Source organism: Saccostrea cucullata, unplaced genomic scaffold, assembly GCF_032062105.1.
Source record: "Saccostrea cucullata isolate Sc308-1 unplaced genomic scaffold, CSIRO_AGI_Scuc_v1 ctg6423, whole genome shotgun sequence".
NCBI classification, from domain to species: Eukaryota; Metazoa; Mollusca; class Bivalvia; order Ostreida; family Ostreidae; genus Saccostrea; species Saccostrea cuccullata.
Genome location: NW_026928596.1, coordinates 13,712 through 34,298, shown reverse-complemented (window position 1 = coordinate 34,298; position 20,587 = coordinate 13,712). Strand labels below are relative to the sequence as shown.

Sequence of the window (20,587 nt, the reverse complement as noted above, 5' to 3'; positions counted from 1 at the left end):
ATTTGGCGGATTCAACAATACCCTTATATAGGGTATTATACGCGATTTCCATGGATAATACCCGATTTCGAGTATTCTCTCCGACCTGTTAAACCCACAAGAAAATTGGTGATTTCACATTATTAAAATGTTCAGTGGAAGACCACGTACGGCAAGTGTTTTCTTATTTTCAATTATAAGATTTTGCACAAGTTTTGCTTCAAATATGAATACAAAAATGGGTCTACTATTAACGGGACGCAATTGGTACCAATGGGAATTTTAATAGATTGTTGGAAGACCTGGTCTCCAAAAACTACATAGATATTGTCAATCAGAAACTCAAGAATCTTTTTGATGTCAACTTCTGAGTACTTGTTTGTGCAACCAAAATTTGTATAAACAAAATAATTTTGCAAATGACCAATGACCAAGTAAGTAAATTTACGAGTTCCATTTTTATTAAAAGAAACTGTGAAAGGAAGAAAAATTGGTAACATTTTGCAATATAAAAAAATGATCTTAAGGTACTGTGAGCACTGAGCTCACTATATACATGTAATACCCCATCTCCTATATAATTATAATGGAAAGTCCTTGTGTTGCTCTTGGGGACCTGAACAAAAAGTAAAATAGGTGTATAATGGCATTATGTAATGAAGAATCTCTGAAAGTATCATAAAATTTTATTGAGTGGTACATGTACAGGAGTAATTGCGGATAAGAGATCTCTACCCTTGAATATTATCGACGAAATGACATTGTTCATGTTTTGAAATGGGAAACCCAAAATATGTGTCGGATCAAAAAGTAAAATAAGAGATCACAAAATGGCACAATGGAAGAAAGATTCTGTGAAAGTTTAATATATATTTCATTTAACGGACAGCTAAACGTACAGAAGGATGGACATCCCCATCACTATATACCCTACCACTCTTCGTAAAGGGGAGGGGGGTAAATGATGAACGGTTTGTCACGTCAGATATAATATAATGAAACTTTTTTAGCAAAAATATATCGAATAATGCTAACTTTGCTTTTAGTGGTCCTTAATTTGTTGGAAAGAATGGATAACGTCTATCATCACTACCATGCAGTTTGTGGGACTTCTAACTAGTGGCTTTATCGCGGGTCAAGTTGCTGATCTGATTGGTCGTAAGCCCACTTTACTCCTGTCCCTCACCCTCCTGGCCGCCAGCAACCTGCTCTGTGCATTCTCTTCCTCCTGGGAAATGTTTGCTATTGCGCGGTTTCTGATTGGTTTAGCCTGTGGGATGTTCTTAACGGTGTACTTAAACTTTGTGCTGGAGTTTATTCCCACTACGTACCGAGCGATGATAATGGCGATCGACACGTGTCCGATTAATGCAGCTCTTCTCGGTCTTGTTTCCTTCTGGTTGAAGGATTGGCGGTATCTACATTTTGCGACCTTTCTTATAACTCTTCCATTCCTTTTGGGAATGATGTAAGTTATTTCCCCGAATTTAACTTTTATATTAATTAAACCATTTTATTTTCTGTTTTTATAGCTTTTTCATTTTACAACAAAAAATAAATCTGATAAATCGCTTTTTGGGGTCCAATTTTCGAATTTGAATTTCTCGTTGAATTATTTCGTTGATGAAAAATTTCTGATAATTTATGTCTATGACATTTTACATTTCTTGGAAGGCATGAATTCAGTCAAATTGGCATCTCATACCTTGAAATCAACGAAAAATAATCCAAACGAAAATCAGTGATCTCCAAATACCTGGGGTCTGAGTCTCGCAATTTTTAACTGACTTTCAGTATGGTTCCCGAGAGTTTCCGGTGGCTGGTTTCCCACTTCAAAACTGAGAAAGCCAAGGAAGTTATAGAGAGAATTGCTATCATAAACGGTAAAGAAAGAACGGATGTGACGAAACTGATAGCAAAAATTCAGAAAGAGACTGAAGAAGTGGTCAAAAAGAGTTATTCAATTTTGGATATATTCAGAGACACAACGCTGACGAAGCACTCCTTCTTGCTTTGGTTTATATGGTAAGTTTTAAAATCATTTTTGAGTTAAAAATTTAGAAGTATAATCAACAAAATTATCATTATTTTATTTTCAGCTCTCTCTACTCTATCAAGGAGAGAGAGAGAATGTATTGAAGAAATTTTAAACTCTTGTTTATTGATATCTATCCAGGCTTTCTACCGGTTATTCTTACTTTGCCATTTCATTTGGTGTGGAGGAGCTATCTGGAGACCTTTATCTTAATATAATCCTCCTAAGTTTAGTGGAAATCCCGGCACAATTAGCCACATGGTACCTTAATAACAGGCGAGTGTTCATAAATGACTTTGATTAAGTTAACCAGAAACACATATATCGAAAATAGTGTACTGAATTTCAAGACGCAGTATTTTAATGACTTGATAAACTGGTATACATGTATTGCAAAATAGAGGTACACTTAAGCTTAGCTGTTTTTTTTTTCTTCAGTTTATGTTGCTTAGTATTTATAATGTTGTCATATGATTAAGTTTGTTTTTAGCATTGGCAGACGTTGGACATTCTTTGTTTTATATGATCGCCCTTTGTTTTTCAGTATTGGCAGACGTTGGACATTCTTTATGTTTTATATGATTGCCTTTTGTTTTTAGCCGGGCTTTGCTGAAAGCAAAGTTCTGGCCATAGGCTTCATGATCGTCTGTCTTACTATAAAAAGCACAGTAAACAAATAACCAAACAGCATCAAATCAGACGCTTCCGATAAAAAAAAATAGTCCAATTGCGAGACGATATTCAAACAAATATTTTTAACATCCCAATCGTTGGAAAAGTTAATGAGCAATTTTTTTGCTTGAGAATTAAAATGAAATAGAAATTAGATATTTACTTTATTGGAATAATCGTGATAAAACAATTTGTGCACATACACCATGTACACTGCTGAAAGCATATTGTAAGCGAAATATTTTCAATAGCGCAGGCTTTTTGAAATGTTGAAATTGTTGAAGAGTTTTATGTTTCATATCGTTTTCGTCGATGTTATGTTAGTGGTTATATTCTGTTTTGATGTTTAGAAATTTAATATACAGTGAATTGGAATTTTAATAATTAAATTCGTAAAGTCGCTTGACAATGTACATGTATCAGTGTTTCTATATGAAGTTGGCGATAAAAGTACTGTTTGTTTAAAAGAATATCTAAAAAATACACATGTGCATTATTTTAACTACATGTATTCCAAGACTGAATTTTTTAATTATGTGAAAAACAATGCTTATTGAATTGAAAAATATGCGAGAAATTCTTGTAAATATTATTTATAAATTAAAATTTTAAAACCATAACATATCTTGGGGTCTGGACTGTTAATTTTAAGTACTGGTTCATGGGATATTGTTTTAAATCATAATTACTCAAACTCTACCTTAAAAAAGCAATGAGCAAAAGATTAAATATGTACTAATTTCGGATCAGTCAATAGACTCGAACAATTAAAGCCCGGCCTTCAGTTCTTTCAATACTTTAATTCAGTATTGACAGACGTTGGACATGCTTTATGTTTTATATGATCGCCCTTTGTTTTTCAGAATTGGCAGACGTTGGACGTGCTTTATGTTTTATTTGATCGCTGCTGGTGGTGGATCAACAGTTGGGAGTATTCAAATATTTGGTAAGTTTAGACCCACATTACAAAGGTACTAGTGTCTTATTAGTATACCAGGATGCCAAAGCAATGCTAAAAAATCAGAAACTTAAAACTATCAGCGAATACAAAATACCGGTAAAATTTTTATTAGCTTGCTGGATAGAATAGTTTATTCAATTCACCTGTAAAATGTGATGATACATCTTAGCAATCTGGTTACCAAGACGTAAACAAAATGTGATATCTTTAGATCAAACTGAATACCCTTTTGAGCTACCCAGTAAGCTACTTAAAACTTCACCGGTATTTTGTAATTCGAAGTCTTCATCTTTGCAGATGCTGTTAACAGCCCAGTTGTCATTAACTTGTTTGCTATGATGGCTAAATTAGGTGTAGCGGCTGCATGGGCCGCCCTCAAGACGTTCACCACGGAGACTTATCCCACCGTCGTCAGGTGACGTATTGTTGGATGCAGTTCATGTAACCTGCATAGCACATTAATATAATCGAATATTTCAGGTTGTCAATTCATAGTCCTGCATTAATCAAATCTATAATAATTCAACTGGCAATATGAAGATTGATTAACTGGTTATTCAAAGAATTACTTGCACATACATATACATATTAGTACCTGGATTTATGTTACAAAACGCCTTAAAAACGATGGTAATTATTTTCAAATGACGGTGCGAGTTTTTGTAAAGGTAAGTTGCTGAAAATAATTTCACTTTCCTTAAATAATTTAAGTACTCAGGTATATATTATAGATGTATTACATGGCTTCGAGGGCAGCATACCAGAATATTTGCCCCAAGGTGACAGGAAAGCCCTGGAGTGTTATGTCGCCCGATGCCGCAGGCAGTGGGCGACATAATACTCCAGGGCTTTCCTGTCACCGAGGGGCAAATATTCTGGTATTGCTGTCCGAGAATTAAGCCATGTAATATATGGTATATAACATTTTTAAGCATTTAACCCAAATCGATCATCGAACATATTTATTTAACACTATGTACACATATGTACGTTGAGTATAATTCCGAAATATACCCGTCCTGTTTCATGGCAGAATGTTTTCAGTATGCTGACACTTGTGTTGATAACCTTTGTTGTATTTAAAGATTTTTTCTCCTCAATTAAATTATATAATTCCTCTGGATTGAAATAAACAAATCGCAGACGTTGTCTCGACTTTTTAACTTTCGCGGAACTGTTTACGTTTGCTTAGCAACTGCCTCTGTGAATTTCGAACCCGACGTAATTAATATGCAGAATAATTGCACGCGAGGGAACATAACTGTGTTCGGGAGAGCAACATAACTGTTTCCGGTGGAACATAACTGTATCCGGCGTGATTCAGCAGTTTTTCAGGGCATATGGATAAAAATATTATATTTGTGATATAATGGGAAAACTTCTTCAAAAATGTTATATTGTATTTTATTTCTAGGAGAATTTATTCCTGACTAATTCCAATTCACAAATACACACAAAAACACATTTATTCATAATTGAACTAATCTATTTTTACTACAGAAACATCGGATACGGCTGCGCAATCTCCATTTCCGGTGTTGGCGCCATGGTGGCTCCTCAGATTGTTCAAATGGTAACGAAGGATATTATTGTGTAAATTTATCAAAGTTATTTTACATCTCTTTAATTTTTACTACTTTTTGTAAGAATAACCGACGGGTCCTCTTATAAGTCGTACAAAACACTAATCATGTTTAAATAGAAGTACTTTACAGTCCTTGGCATTTAAGTTAAAAAAGACAAAGACAAAAAAACTAGTCAGCCAGAAAGAGAATAGATTCAATAGGATGGACGAGCAGAGACCTGCTGTACAGCGCTGCTGAAGGGCCATTCTAACAAAATATGCTATAGTAAACTTTAGTTGACTATAGTTTACTATAGTTAACTTTAGTATCAAAGTGAAAACTTTTGTAAGTTTAATTTACTATAGCGAAACTTGGGGACTATGATTTAATATAGTGGAAACTTTATTACTTTGATTAACTTATATTTAAACATATGGAATATGTTATTGATACCCATTTTGACATTATGATATTTTATCGTCAAAATTCATAAAAAGCTTCACATAAAGTTTTATAAACCCGATCCATCCCCTGAAAAAATGATGTACAAATGAATCTGAATGTAAAGTTGTCTTTCGTGCTGATAGATAAGCATTTGATTTAAAGAAGATGTAGTGTAAATATTTTTTACGACGAAATGAAAATGTACTATAAAATTAAATTTGTGTCATTTTCTAACCAAAATAACTGCTCGAACAACTTCAGTAAACATGGCTCATTTAATTAATAAATGTTAACATTGAATTTGAATTAACTAATTTGGAAATTTGAATTGACATGTTCAAGAACCCCTCCCCACCTATTCCTAACTCCACCTCAAAATGACAAAATGAGCCAAAAAACAAAAATATTTTGATAAGTTGATAAACTATTGTGAAAACTTTGGAATTTGGATTAACTATAGTAAGAATTTCGGAACTTTGATTTACTGCTGTGAAAACTTTGGAACTTTGATTTCCTTTCGTAAAAAAAAATTTGGAACTTTGATAAACAGTAGTGAAAACTTTGGAACTTTGAATTGCTATAGTAAAAACGTTGGAACTTTGATTTACTATGGTGTAAAAATTTGGCGTTTGCGTGTGTCAGGCATGGCAGATCGATAACCCCATTTTTTAAAAAAAGAAATAGAAGTTGAGAATCGCCAGCACTTAAAATAGCTACATGTTTGATTAATAATGTCTTTAGATTATATCAGATTTACCCATAAACTGTGAACTAAAAATTCCGAGTGATCAGAACCCCCTTATCTGACGTTAATATCACGTCTTTTTTCCAACTTGTGAATGTTATTGGTTCAAACAGCAACATAATTTGGTACAATTACGAGGGTTGATCCAAACGTAGTGTCACAACTTCAATAAGATTGCTGCTAGTTGATGTACAACAACAAAGTTAATATATTTATTTCAAATAAGACCTTGAAATTTCAATTCAAACTAAATGAAATAAACCTTTTAAATATATAGCATTATGTACAATGTGCGAATTTGGTAGTCGCCGCATATAATTAACATCATATTATGGATACGTGCCGTCATACTTAAAAACGTTTCAAAATAAAAATATTTGAGATTCTCGAATACGTTCACAATTTTCTGTTCTTAATAAATTCTTGGTAACCATTGTACATTCCCTCTTTTCATAACAAAAGTCCTATGTCAAGATTCCCTGAACATTATAATAAGACAGTGTCCATATCCATTTACATAGCAAATACACGATGTCTTTTGACAATATCAGACACCATGTTAAACGTTTCCTTCCAATATCTCTTCATTGAGTCTTCCTGTCTTCTGATAGTATAATTCAATGACCTATCACACTCCCTAAAATAGCTGACATAAACTATAAACAAGATTCTTCTTTACTTTTTTGTCATTGTGAATCTGATTAATCAGTGTTACTGTCTATACTGGTAAATTCCCCATTTTGAAGAAAAAATCCGTTACAGCTCATTACTGCGTTTTCTTCCCCTTTGACCCGTTCCTTGTGCAATGCACCAGAGTCAAACTCAATTTTTGTAATCAAACATTACAATGGCGTCAGTTAATTTTGACGAATCATTTGAAAAACACGTAAGTTAATTTGTCTTTTAAAAATAATTAGGCAATAAGATGCGTATTAAATGTTTTTTAATGCGTTTGCCTTACTCATCCTTAAACAAGCATTCTTTAAAACTTGACGTTAAGATGTGACGCGGCGACACCACATTTGCTTCACGTATTCAACATCTTTAAAATCAATTTATTTAACATTATTAGACAAATTTTTCAATGTTAATTACATTCATATATGTGTCTTCATGTGGATACCAACAATTTTGACAATTTGATCTTGACCTTTGGAGTTTGACTAGCATCAGAGATATTTTAACCCTCGCCATAAGCTCTCATACGGGAGCATCAGTGTTTCACAAACATATCTTGCTACTTAATTTATGAGTTGTTACGAAATACTAGACTGATTTTTTGGATCATCCCATTTCTCTTGTTTTGGGCAAAAATTAAGCTTCTTTATATCAGTTTATTTTATTCTCTAAAGATTCTGTATATAGATTATTGTTTAATACTCGGGTGACCATTAAGACCCTTGCGCCTCTTGAATCGCCTCTTTTTCGCAGTCATATTCTGTCACGTGTTTTTCAGAGTAAATCATTTCCGGGCCTGATGTACTCCCTGTGCGGCGGCTTGATGTTTTTGTCCGCCATAACAGCGGTTCTAGTGCCCGACACGAAGGGAAAAATCATGGAAAACAAAATTTAGTCAAAAAAATAGAAAATCTGTATGATATCAGATGGTAAGAGGTCTAAGATTTTATACACATTAGTTTTAACATTTGATTTACATGTATATTAAAAATCAATTATATAAAAATTTATATTAAAAATTTATTATATAAAAAAACCCAGAAAAGTAAGTACGAGTTGCTTTTACCTTAATATTTTTATAATTATACAATGTATAAATGTACCTTTAAACTTGTACTAGTGTGTCTTGATTAAACATGTCGAGGGTACCAGTGTGAAAATGTATTTCAATTATTTGATCAGCAAGAAGACATAAAGGAAAATAATAATTATTAAACTTTAATGTCCTGAATTTTTCTCGAAACATATTATATTTTTTATTATTAGGTGTAATTAAAGGGAAGAATGTGTGTCAGACTGAGACATTGCAGTAGTATTGAGAAGTCATTTAAGCAAAGAAGTAAATCCTTCCAGCATGATTTTTTTTCATAGCCCGAGTTTCCAGTGTGTAATTTGAAACTATTTAGCATTGCCTTCTTCTTAATGTTGCTGATGATTAAATTGTACACAAATATTTTACTTTTTTATTCTTTTTTTTCCCTTTTCCTAGACGCCAACTTTGAGGCTTCATATTTCACTTCCGGTTTTGAGTTATTTCCCTTTAAACAAAAATTTATAGGCTTGCATTTCCAGACAAAGGCTCGGAGATGGCAAAAGCTGGAGCAAAAATTTTACTGATTTTACACAATCAAGTTTATTTGATTTTATATCAAATAGTAAATTATTAATTTAGGACAGGGTTCTTATGTTTGGTTAGTGGTGATAAAGTGTACATCTATTACGAGTAAATCTACGTACGAATTAATCATATATGCGCACCGGAAGTTATCCCCCTTTTTAAACTAGTAAATTGATGCAATCAGACGCTTTTTTAAGTCAAAAAGAATCAAAGGCCATCGACGTCCCCGGGACCGAAATTATGCCGCCGGTTAGAACCAAAACGACTCAAAGAGCGTCCAGGAAGCGAAGGGAGGCTATGGGAACCCCATCGAGAGGCAGAGGGCAACGGTGCAGACAAAGCACCAGGCCAAACCACTCGCCACCACGCCGGGCCCCGGTCGAGCCAACAGATGCTGATGGAATTCCCTCAGAAGCTCCTCCCACGCCATCCGTGATAATCGAACCCACATTGTCACTACCAACAGACAAAAGCACCCCTGGAACTTCCAGTGGAGGCGGTGAGTTAAATTTTTCAAGTCAACCACGACAAGAAAACAGTAACTGTTGTTATGATTCTTTAGGTTCACACGTCCCTCAAAAAATTAAAAACCAAATATGGGAGGGCAAATTTATATATCTCTCACTGCTAGCAATAACAGCTTGTGAATTACAAGATTATGAATCACAAGGGGATATAAAAATTAAAGAAGGTCGTCTATGCATTGTTAAACCAAAAACAAATACCTTTCTCACGATCGATAAATGGGCATCGGCTTTTATTAGCTCACCTGAGCTGAAGGCTCAAGTGAGCTTTTCTGATCACATTTTGTCCGGCGTCCGTCTGTCCGTCTGTCTGTCCGTCTGTCCGTGTTTACGAGAGTGCATTTATTGGGTATTTTTCATGCCAAGATTGTACTTATTGGGTACTTTTAGCTTATTGGGTATACCCAATAAGAAGTGTTGCTGAATATGCTTAAAACACCCTAATTGGGTATTTGCAGGTTAGTACCCAACAAAACTTGGACACGACGATTTGTCCAAAAAAGTGTCCAAAAAAGTGGCTTTCACAGACGCACCGTGTTTTGTTGTTTCAGTTTTACATTCGGAACTCTAAATTCTTGAGAGTTCCGAAAATCAACTTCCGTTAATCCTGATCATAACAACGTTTGTTTTCATGGAAAAAAATATGGCGACTACGAAACACTTAATGTCAACTCCATTTTCTGATTGACAAGAGAAAAGGTAAGTTTATTCGATTAATATTTATCCATTGCTGGGTTCTTGTTTAAGGAAAATAGATTTTAATGTAATTTTGAAAACAATTGTGCACAAAATTAAAAAAGATATATCGGAAAAATTAATCCTAAGTTGCACTTGTTTCTATTTTGAATTTTCTCTGTCTTTTTAACTCTCTTGAGGGCGAGAAGTATTTAGTAAATGATCGTATATTGTTAGATAATCTTTAATAAATCGAAAGTGTTTATTATTTAATTTTATATCATAACCAACTAAGTATGTTCTGACAATTTATATTGGAAAGGGGAATGAAAATTTTAACAATCGTGTGTTCATAAATCAGCTGTAAATTATCGGTTCATGTAGACAGTATTACAATCGCAAAGTGAGCTGAGATGATGATAAATGGGATAATTGACAGCAACTAAATAATTGTATGTAAGTTTATCTCATCTGATATGTAAGAGATTCATTGCATTACTGAAAAAACTCTCAGTCAAAACATTGCTTCTTTCTGTCTTTGATTTTGACTGAGTGTCTGCTTTATTTTGATTTTTTTTTTTAAATTATTGTTTTTGTCATTTGTTTTAATTAATTTAAAACAATACTGAAATTGATATAGGGCTACTATAACTATTTCACATGATGGGTGTGTAATTAGCATCGCGCTACACCCGGGGCTTCCATTTTTGAGGATGGGCTAGTGGTTTTCTGCACTGGGGAATCCCCTTGGGCTATTAAAATACACATGTAAAACATGAAAAGCACCACCGGTATTTTCACTCTTTTTTGCTATTAAATTCCCTAATATGGAAATATTCCAGACAGCATGCTCATATAATCCATAAATCTCCACAACTGCATCCATTTTGTAGTACTACAAGACTGATTTACTTAAAAACGATCTTTTATTTCCTAATTTGAATTCCTTCCTTTCCTTTGTTTAATATAGCAATATTTGCTTGTACATATATGCCTCACCGATATCTCATTATTAAATTATATACATTCACTCAATCAGCTCAATGATAAGTGTCATGCAATTATGTAGCGTTTTTTAAAAGCCATATAGGGAGTAACTGATCAAAAAATATATTTTTGGAAAATACAAAATTAAGTAAAGAAATATAGTTAATACATTTAAATTAAAGCTTTTCATATAATTCGGAGCACGGAGAACACCTCGTTTTATCTAATAATACGATTTTATCTTCTCTGTAATGTGCTATTTAAATCTTTTGTATTTTCTTCCAAGTCGGAGAAAATTCCGAGAATCCAAATTAAATTTTGATATCTTTATAACGCAATTGACTCAGATTTTGTAATTTACGGAAAATTTCTATCTTTATCATGTTTATATAAAGTAATGATACAAATAATAAGTTCTTATAATTTTAGTCTAATAATTTTCATTGTACATATGCCATATATGGCTTTAAATGATTCAAGATGAAAACAAAATGATTTTTGCTTCGTTTTAATTAGACGAACTAGTGAATGACTAGAAAAGGAATATCTAAAATCTTTTTTCATTTTTTTAAATCATTAATTTATTTATGATAAAATTTTACTATTTCGAAAATTAAATTAAACTTTTATTTGAAAAAGAATCATCTGTAGTTAATAGCCAGGAGCCCGTTTCATCAAAGGTCGTACGCCCAGTCGTAGCGCTACGCCGGCGTAAAGTCGGGACTAGCACGAAGATTTGCATTTCATTAAAGAGCGTATCGTTACGCCTGACTAAATAGGCCACAATTTTACGTCTACTCATGGGTAGGTGTAAGTTTAGGGCGTAAAGTTAAAATAATGCCTTTTTATTAATTTTAGCGAGTTCTAAAGAAAAAGTAAGGTTCTAAGAAGAATTTAAAATACAAACAATGCATATTTTAATTATACATATTATGAAGAGGGGGAGGGGGTGGGGGTGTTGTTACAACTACTTGGGGACGCAGTTGATTTGCGTAATAACGTACTTAAATAATATTTTGATAAATTTCTGCTGAGAAGAAAAGATTGTCTTATTAGAGATTTCTTACATTTTGACAATGCATTCATACACATTTGATTGTGGTATTGTATGTCTAAGGTATTGTAAATCAATTTACATATATAACTGTATTTCTACACTCCGCTTGAAAAGCGGGACGGAACATGTATATGTACATGTATATACTATTTAGTAATCGGGATGTCCGTCCGTCCATCTGTTACGCTTTGGGGGTTCCATCTCTATCCGCAACTCCTTTCATATCACTGATTGAAATTTGGTGAAATTTTCACAGAATCTTTATTATATATTGCCATTGTGCCTCATTGTACTTTTTGATCCGACGCATAATTTTGGGTTTCCCACAGCAAAACATGGACACTGCCATTATATTTATATGGAAGGAGGGGGAATATCTTTTATTGAACTCATTGCTTACGGTACCTCTAGTTTCTTTTTCATTTACTAAAAAGAGACCCATTAAAATTGTCTATTTTGAAAAATATTTTCCAACAGCATATTTTCTGAAAAACAAAAATTACAAAAAACAAACAAAAAAAAAATCGGTTTCAAAAGCATAGTTATCATCTTTCATGTAATTTTCTACATTTAAGAAAAAAATTTCAAAAAAATAACCCATCTTAAAACTAAATAGTTTTTGTCATGTTTGAAGAGATCGAGTCCATTTCTTATTTATTTCTCGTTCACATGCGTGGATCCAGAGGGGGTCGGAGAGAGGGTTCAGAATCTCCCGAATTTGCAGTTTAATTAACATTGAATGTACAGATTACTTAGTTAAGGACGAAAGTAATTATTTTCCTAGGTATCTGGGACAAGTGATGTTCCCGGCGAATCATAGACCCCAACCCAGGGAGGGGGTTGAGGTCTCATAGACAATAAGAGATTTTTGAAAGTGGTAATAAATTATTGCGTTTATAATATCGATGTAAGACGGTGATAATTACAGAGTTAAGTTCAAGAATGAATTATTCCTAATGTTTTCTCAGACAAACATTGATGCAGAAGACATCTTTAATTTAAATTTCATAATTTTGTTTAAAAGAGCAAATCTTACATAGTATAAGATAATCTGAGCGCATATAAAGCACATATAAGATGAAAATATACATGTTTTTGATTTCCTGCATTACTTACATTTTAATGAAAACAAAATAAAGAGTAGTGTAACTAAATTTTAAAGACAGAGAACACACAAGCAGAGAATTTTTGTAAGAAGATCTTTGTAGTCATTTTTCCAACCCTCTCTCTCTCTCTCTCTCTCTCTCTCTCTCTGCGTACTTTTAAAACGGTACATCACATTTAATCTGCAGATAATAAAGAATTTTTTTCTATAACTGAACAATTATGAATCAATTGAATTGACAAAAAATTAATAAATACAGAGAGGATTATCTTACATGTACCATAGTAGTAAACGTGTAAAATTTATTTCTTGAATCAAAATGTGTTCATATGTAAACCGTTTGCAGTTTGTTTTCATTATTTTTGCTTGCATATACATTTCTTATTAAAATTTTTAAATCTTATTCTGTCTCAAACTTAATAATTAGAATTTGTCAGTAGAATCAGTATTTATCGAATCATGAAATTTATTATCAAAGGCGAAGTTATTAACCTGTATCAATTTCGGGAAGAGGGGGTATGGCTGTAATTAAATTTCCAAAATGAATAGTTTTGCTTACTGTAGAAGTACTTTTTTCCGCGTGGTATTTATTTACGCTATGTACGCGGTCACAAATTTTCCGCGGAAATTTGTCCAAGCGTACTTAATATAAATGTAAGGCATATAGTGACAGTCTAGGAAATCCGCGTAATTTTCTACTCGCGGATTAAACAGAAATTGAGATTCCGCGGAATTATGACCCCGTGGAAAAAAGTACGTCTACGGTAATTCCGAAATACAAGTACATGTACTGTCCTTTTCATCCTTTCAATTTATAAGACTTTTATTATTGAAATATTGTAAAAAACTAAAATTGGTTTCTTAAAAGATGCATGTCTCTTACATAACACTATAAACCCATGCATGTTTCAATTAGTGCAAGTATTAATTTATCAATAACTTGTGTTATTCTGTACTTTGACGTGCTACAATTTATACATGTTTGTACGCTTTGGGCAATGCAACGTTGTCAAGGACTTAGTCCTGTGACTAAGCGTATATTTTACGACTAGACTTACGCCACTTGGTGAAACGCAAATTACCCCGACTAAATTTTTGCGTAATCCCCGGAAGTACGCCTAAGTTAAGGCTTAACTTTACGACTTTTGATGAAACGGGCCCCTGACTTTTTTCACGATGAACTTTTTTTCAATGTTACTTTTTATAATTTTTGCCTCTATATTTGGGCTTGTCACTTTTTACTCGGGGATAGTAATTTTATTGCCACAAAGCTGTGGATTAGTACTTGATTTCCTTTATTGCACAGCGATGACTATGATTTAATAGCACAAAAAGCTAATGGGTTTACGTATGTGAATTTATATGATTAATGCTTACTTGTGATTTTAGGATAACTGGAGATAATGATTCTTTTTTTCCATTGATATTACATAAATATTTTTCTAAGTATTATGTTACAATAAATTGGTTTAGATTTTTTTAAATAAAAGTAATCAATAATTACAATGGAAATTAAAACCATAATCATGTTCATTGAGGATTTTCAATATGTAACAGGTCAAACAGGAACTTCAATTGTGAACATTGCAGAGAACACACCCATCAGAAGATGACCCTCAGAAATAGGACAATTGTAAGTAATCAGTAAAATGAACAGGAATACTTAATGCCAACCATAAGATTTTTAGAGACATTTTCGCTTCTTAAATTAGAAGAGTTAGAGGGAAAAACTTGTACATACTACATAACTACTAGGCAACCAACCTTTAACTGCAGGAAAGCTTTTGGTATGTGCAATACAGCTACATAAAACCTCTTTAGTATTCATGTGAAGTTCGAGAAAGTACCTTAGTATTTTTTCTAGTGTTTGCCAACATTTTCATGCACACTGTTTGCTTGTTTGTACTAAGTCTATCATTTTATTTTAAATTCTTCAGATGCCCTTTACCTTTGCCAGTTTAGAATCATTTGTTTTAAGGGCATCTGAGGGTTGGTTCCAGAACTTGATTAATTGTACTATACGGTCATAGGTTATGTTAATACATGTATAACATTTTGTTCTGATAAAGGTGGCATACAGGAAAAGAAACAATACTAGATATCACTTCAAAGGAATAAAACAGCTTCATCTTGTAGGTGTATTTTATTTAAGGATCACTACTTCATGTCTGATGTGCTGAAAGTTATTCATAATCTGTTTGACTGTAATTTTTCATATTTTTCAACTTCTATCCAGCTTTTTAATTAAATCTTGTGCAAAGCATACCCCAGGAAGGGGGATGGAGTGTCAAGTGTGTCTCTGTCCCTGTCAATATAATTTCAAAGCAGTTAGTAAGGTTTGGGTCAATTTTAAATCCTCTTTAACAGAACCATTGGGCTAAAAACAATACTAATGTGAAAGCTTTATCATTAAGTGTAGAGATATGTTCGAAGATTATGTACCCCTAATGTACTGATAGTGTTACATTAGAAGTCCTTCCTCTAATGTAACACTATCAGACTAAAAAAAGAGTTGATAGAATTTAGTTTTTCTTCCATTTTATTTATCAATACATATTTCTGAATAAGAAATATACTTCTACTTCTTGGTTGGGTTCGATCAACATAAAGGGTGATCTTTCTGTAGTCAAGAAAAACATGTTTTATACGGCAAAGAAATGCCTTTATCTAATTGCAGAATGAATAAAATGGACAGAGGCAGAACTCAAGGAGATGCATGAAATGAGGAATATTTCAAAGATTGCCTGAGCATAACCACTGCTACTGGATAAACATATGACAATATAAAAGAGCAGGGTCAATGGAGGTATCATACAGTATAGGCCATGAGAGACCATGAAGAAGAAAGTATTGAACAGAAACAAAAATAAAACCATTTTGACATTTATTGAAATATAGGATCAAAGTCTTACATGTAAAATTTGGGCATGTAATGACTTTTCTCTAGCTCTAAGACTTATAAAAGTGATGATTTGATTTAATATCTTTATCCCGATTTGTCGAAAAGATTTGGACATAGTGCATCAATTATTTTAAAGTTTTGATACAACGAATTCATTCATTGTACTTGTAACTGAGTTTTCTGGTGCGACACTGTTTTATCGGCTTCAAAACTAAGTTTGTGATTTCCAAACCAGATTAATGAGATCATGTAATATCTTTTATTATCGGTGACTATTTAATCCATTCTTTTACATCTCAGAAGAGAAGTATTTTTATTATTACAGGGAAAATATGCATTGTACATGTATCTGTAACAAACAGGATTATAGAAATGTTCTATATAATACAACACAATCTTAGCAACTGAAGGCAAATATTTTATCAAGGGTGTGATCTATTTATCAATTTGGTTTTCAGCATCTTGCTCTACCTGTAATGACTTGCTCCAAGTTCCAATATTTAAATTTTGCAAACATGGTTATAAAATTCTTTAAAAGCCGAATAGTTTAGGCACAAAATGCTTATATATTTCCTATCATTTGTAAAGTGTACACTGAATGAGATGTGGAATGTTAGAATTAAAGTATTAAATATGTTTTGGACTTATGTATGCTTATGCAGATAAATTTGAATTCAACTAGGGAAGGTGAATGTCATACTTCTTGGGTTTGCAATCTAATGCAAGAGTATAGATATCCAAGACAAATTTGACAATTTTAATGAAGGATATAAGTAACCCAAGAAGAATTGGACAGGTAAACATCACCTGTTGGGTTTTATTCTAATGTTGGGATGTAATATCCAAGAAGAGGTGAACCAATGTCCAATACCTATTGGGATTTCTTTCTTATGAAAAAAAATTTGAGTAACCCAAGAAGAATGTCCAATACCTTTTAGTTTATATACTATTGAAGGGATGAAGATATCCAATAGGAATTGGACAGGTGTCCATTACATGTTGGGTAGTATTCTGATGAAGGGATTCTCAAGAAACCCAAGAATTAGACAAGTGTCCATTGCCTGTTGGGTGGGATGTAGATATCCAAAAGGAGTTGAACAGATGTCCATTATCTGTTGGGTGGTATTCTGATGAAACAATTCAAGAAACCCAAGAAGAATTGGACAAGTGTCCATTACCTGTTGGGTGGGATGTAGATATCCAAGAGGAGTTGGACAGGTGTCCATTACCTGTTGGGTTGTATTTTATGAGGTGATTCAAGAAACCCAAGAATTAGACAAGTGTCCATTGCCTGTTGGGTGGGCTGTAGATATCCAAAAGGAGTTGAACAGATGCCCATTATCTGTTGGGTGGTATTCTGATGAAACAATTCAAGAAACCCAAGAAGAATTGGACAAGTGTCCATAACCTGTTGGGTGGGATGTAGATATCCAAGAGGAGTTGGACAGGTGTCCATTACCTGTTGGGTTGTATTTTATGAGGTGATTCAAGAAACCCAAGAATTAGACAAGTGTCCATTGCCTGTTGGGTGGGTTGTAGATATCCAAAAGGAGTTGAACAGATGTCCATTATCTGTTGGGTGGTATTCTGATGAAACAATTCAAGAAACCCAAGAAGAATTGGACAAGTGTCCATTACCTGTTGGGTGGGATGTAGATATCCAAGAGGAGTTGGACAGGTGTCCATTATCTGTTGCGTTGTATTTTGATGAGGAGATTCAAAAAACCCAAATAGAATTGGACAATGTACACATGTTCAATTGTTCTTGGGTAGTTTAATCCCTTCGTCAAAATACAACCCAACAGGTATAGCACACCTGTCCAATGCCTGTTGGATACCTTCATTCTGTCCAACATGTAATGGGCATTTGCTTATTATTAATTGGTCATGACTCAAAAAGGTTTCTCCTTAAATACTTAATTTTGTTATTCAAGATAGGTTGAACAGAGTCTGAGATGTGTTGAGTTGTGTTTTCACAATGCAGTTTTTTTGCACTTAAGTATTCATATATTTTAATATTAGTTATTTTGAAATATACAGGTGTATATCCTTATTGCTAAGAACAAATTAGTTAGGTGTTACAATAAAAGAGCTATATCACAGAAATTGAAAAAAATATGGGTTCAAAACCACAGGTTTTCAGTCTTGTCAAAATTTACCAGCAAATATTAAATATATTATAAATTTGAAATGAATAAAAAACAATAAGAAAAAACCCAATAAAATACGGACAGGAGGATTAATATCCAATAAGATTTGAACAGTAACTACCCAAATAATGCTCTCTCGTGTGTACACTTTTTTTGTATCCAATAAGCAGTATCCAATAGGACTTGGACTTGATGTACCCAATATATAACCAAATGTGTGTCTGTCCGTCTAGCTGTCTGTCTGTCTGTAAACTTTTCACATTTTCGACTTCTTCTCAAGAACCACTGGGCCAATTTCAACCAAACTTGCCACAAAGCATCCTTGGGTGAAGGGAATTCAAGTTTGTCAAAATGAAGGGCCATGCCCTCATTCAAGGGGAGATAATTGGGAATTAATGAAAATTTGGTGGCATGTTTTAAAAATCTTCTTCTCAAGAACCACTGTGCCAGGAAAGATGAAACTTACGGGGTAACATCCTCAGGTAGTGTAGATTCAAGTTTGTTCAAATCATGACCCCCCAGGGGTAGGGTGGGGCCAAAATGGCCGACCAAAGTTTTACATAGAAATATAAAGGAAAATTCTTTAAAAATCTTCTTCTCAAGAATGACAGAGCCATAATTCATCAAATTTATATGAAAGCATCCTCAGGTAGTGAAGATTCAAGTTTGTTCAAATCATGACCCCCGGGGGTAGGGCGGGACCAAAATGGCCGACCAAAGTTTTACATAGAAATATATAGGAAAATTCTTTAAAAATTTTCTTCTCAAGAATGACAAAGCCATAATTCATCAAATTTATATGGAAGCATCCTTAGGTAGTGAAGATTCAAGTTTGTTCAAATCATGACCCCCGGGGGGTAGGGCGGGGCCAAAATGGCCGACCAAAGTTTTACATAGAAATATATGGGAAAATTCTTTGAAGAATAGCAAATCCATGATTGATCATGGAATTACTTTAAATTTGGATTTTAACTTTTCAATAATAAACCAATTTCTACTTTTTCTAAGCTTCAGTACTCGGGTGAGCGATGTGGCCCATGGGCCTCTTGTTATATTTACAAGCGTAATGTTGGAGAAATTCCCCACACGGGCTTAAGAACTACTTAAGTATCTCAAGAGATATCAGAATTGCTGCTACTAGGTCAAACAATTGATTTAAATATGACGAGCAATTTCGTTTAAAAATGGTAAACCAGCCCAAATTGTCATGGGGTCAAATTAACCAGGAATTTTGGCATTTGTATATTTCTAACAAACAAGAAACATATAATCGAACCTCTTCTCAAAGTCAAAGTTCATACCCAAACAATCAAAATCGTACTTCGGCATTTTATTGTAATCATTTTAATAAGGGAGTAAGTTGCCCTTTCTTCCCTAGGTGCAAGTACAGACATGCATGCAGTAAGTGCGGAGCTACCCACCCAAGTATCAGGTGTTCAAAGTAATGGTCTCATATATTCCTTGGGCACAACACCTATGAAATTAACAAATTTGTGTAAACACTTAGTTGGATATTCTGACTGCGATTTCATATTCCAGGGTTTTAAGTATGGCTTTAATCTCCAATATTTGGGCCCCAGGTCACCCCGCGAATCTTCTAACTTCCCTAGCCTGAAGGCTAATACAGTAATGGCGGAAATTAAAATTCAGAAAGAAGTAGTTTTAAAACGAGTGGCAGGCCCCTTTCTTCACCCACCGATTCCAAACTTGCAAGTTTCCCCTTTAGACCTTGTCCCGAAAAAAGACGGCGACATGCGACTCATACACCATCTCTCTTACCCTGAAAACAAGTCAATTAATGATTTTATAGACCCGGAAGCATGTACACTCCATTACAGCAACATAGATCAAGCAGCAGAAATGATAGCTAAGGTGAGGAAGGGGGCCTATTTAGCCAAGACGGACATTAAGTCAGCATTTAGGCTGCTCCCGGTATCCCCAGGCGATTTTGACCTGCTTGGGTTCAAATTTCAGGACAAATACTACTTTGATAAAATGTTACCTTTCGGCTCTTCAATTATCTGCGCATTATTTGAAAGGTTTGCATCATTCCTACATTGGCTCACTCAAAAATACTCCCAAAATGATTTGATAATTCACCACCTTGACGATTTCCTTTTCTGCGGCCCACAAGGCACATCCACTTGCCACAATGCCCTAGATATTTTTAAATCCATTTGATCAGATATTGGTGTCCCAATTGCTCATGACAAAACAGTCGAACCCATCCAAGTCTTAACATTCTTAGGAATAGAATTGGACACAGTCAATATGACTATGAAACTCCCTATGGAAAAATTAAACCAGATTCATGGCATATTAGATTACTTTCTGAAAGCAAAGAAAGTCTCCCTGAGAGAAATGCAGTCACTTATTGGCTTATTAAACTTCGCGTGCAAGGTTATTGCCCCTGGCCGAGCTTTCTGTCGCCGCCTTATCAATTCAACAATAGGCATTACTCAACAGCATTTTCACAGAATAAGGGTAACA

At 33.9% G+C, this 20,587-nt stretch overlaps 2 protein-coding genes across 2 annotated transcripts; both read left to right on the top strand.

Moving 5' to 3' along the window:
* Positions 1 to 1,025: 1,025 nt before the first annotated feature.
* Positions 1,026 to 8,480, top strand: LOC134278109 (solute carrier family 22 member 4-like; the record flags this gene model as incomplete). The annotated part of the gene is made up of 8 exons (XM_062760433.1): positions 1,026 to 1,447; positions 1,774 to 2,004; positions 2,156 to 2,290; positions 3,550 to 3,632; positions 3,945 to 4,062; positions 5,148 to 5,220; positions 7,858 to 8,008; positions 8,346 to 8,480. Coding segments are annotated over 7 exons (1,179 nt in total), but the record flags the coding sequence as incomplete, so codon positions are not given.
* Positions 8,481 to 8,757: 277 nt separating this feature from the next.
* On the top strand, positions 8,758 to 19,969 carry LOC134278108 (uncharacterized; the record flags this gene model as incomplete). The annotated part of the gene is made up of 2 exons (XM_062760432.1): positions 8,758 to 9,196; positions 19,476 to 19,969. Coding segments are annotated over exons 1-2 (819 nt in total), but the record flags the coding sequence as incomplete, so codon positions are not given.
* Positions 19,970 to 20,587: the final 618 nt, after the last annotated feature.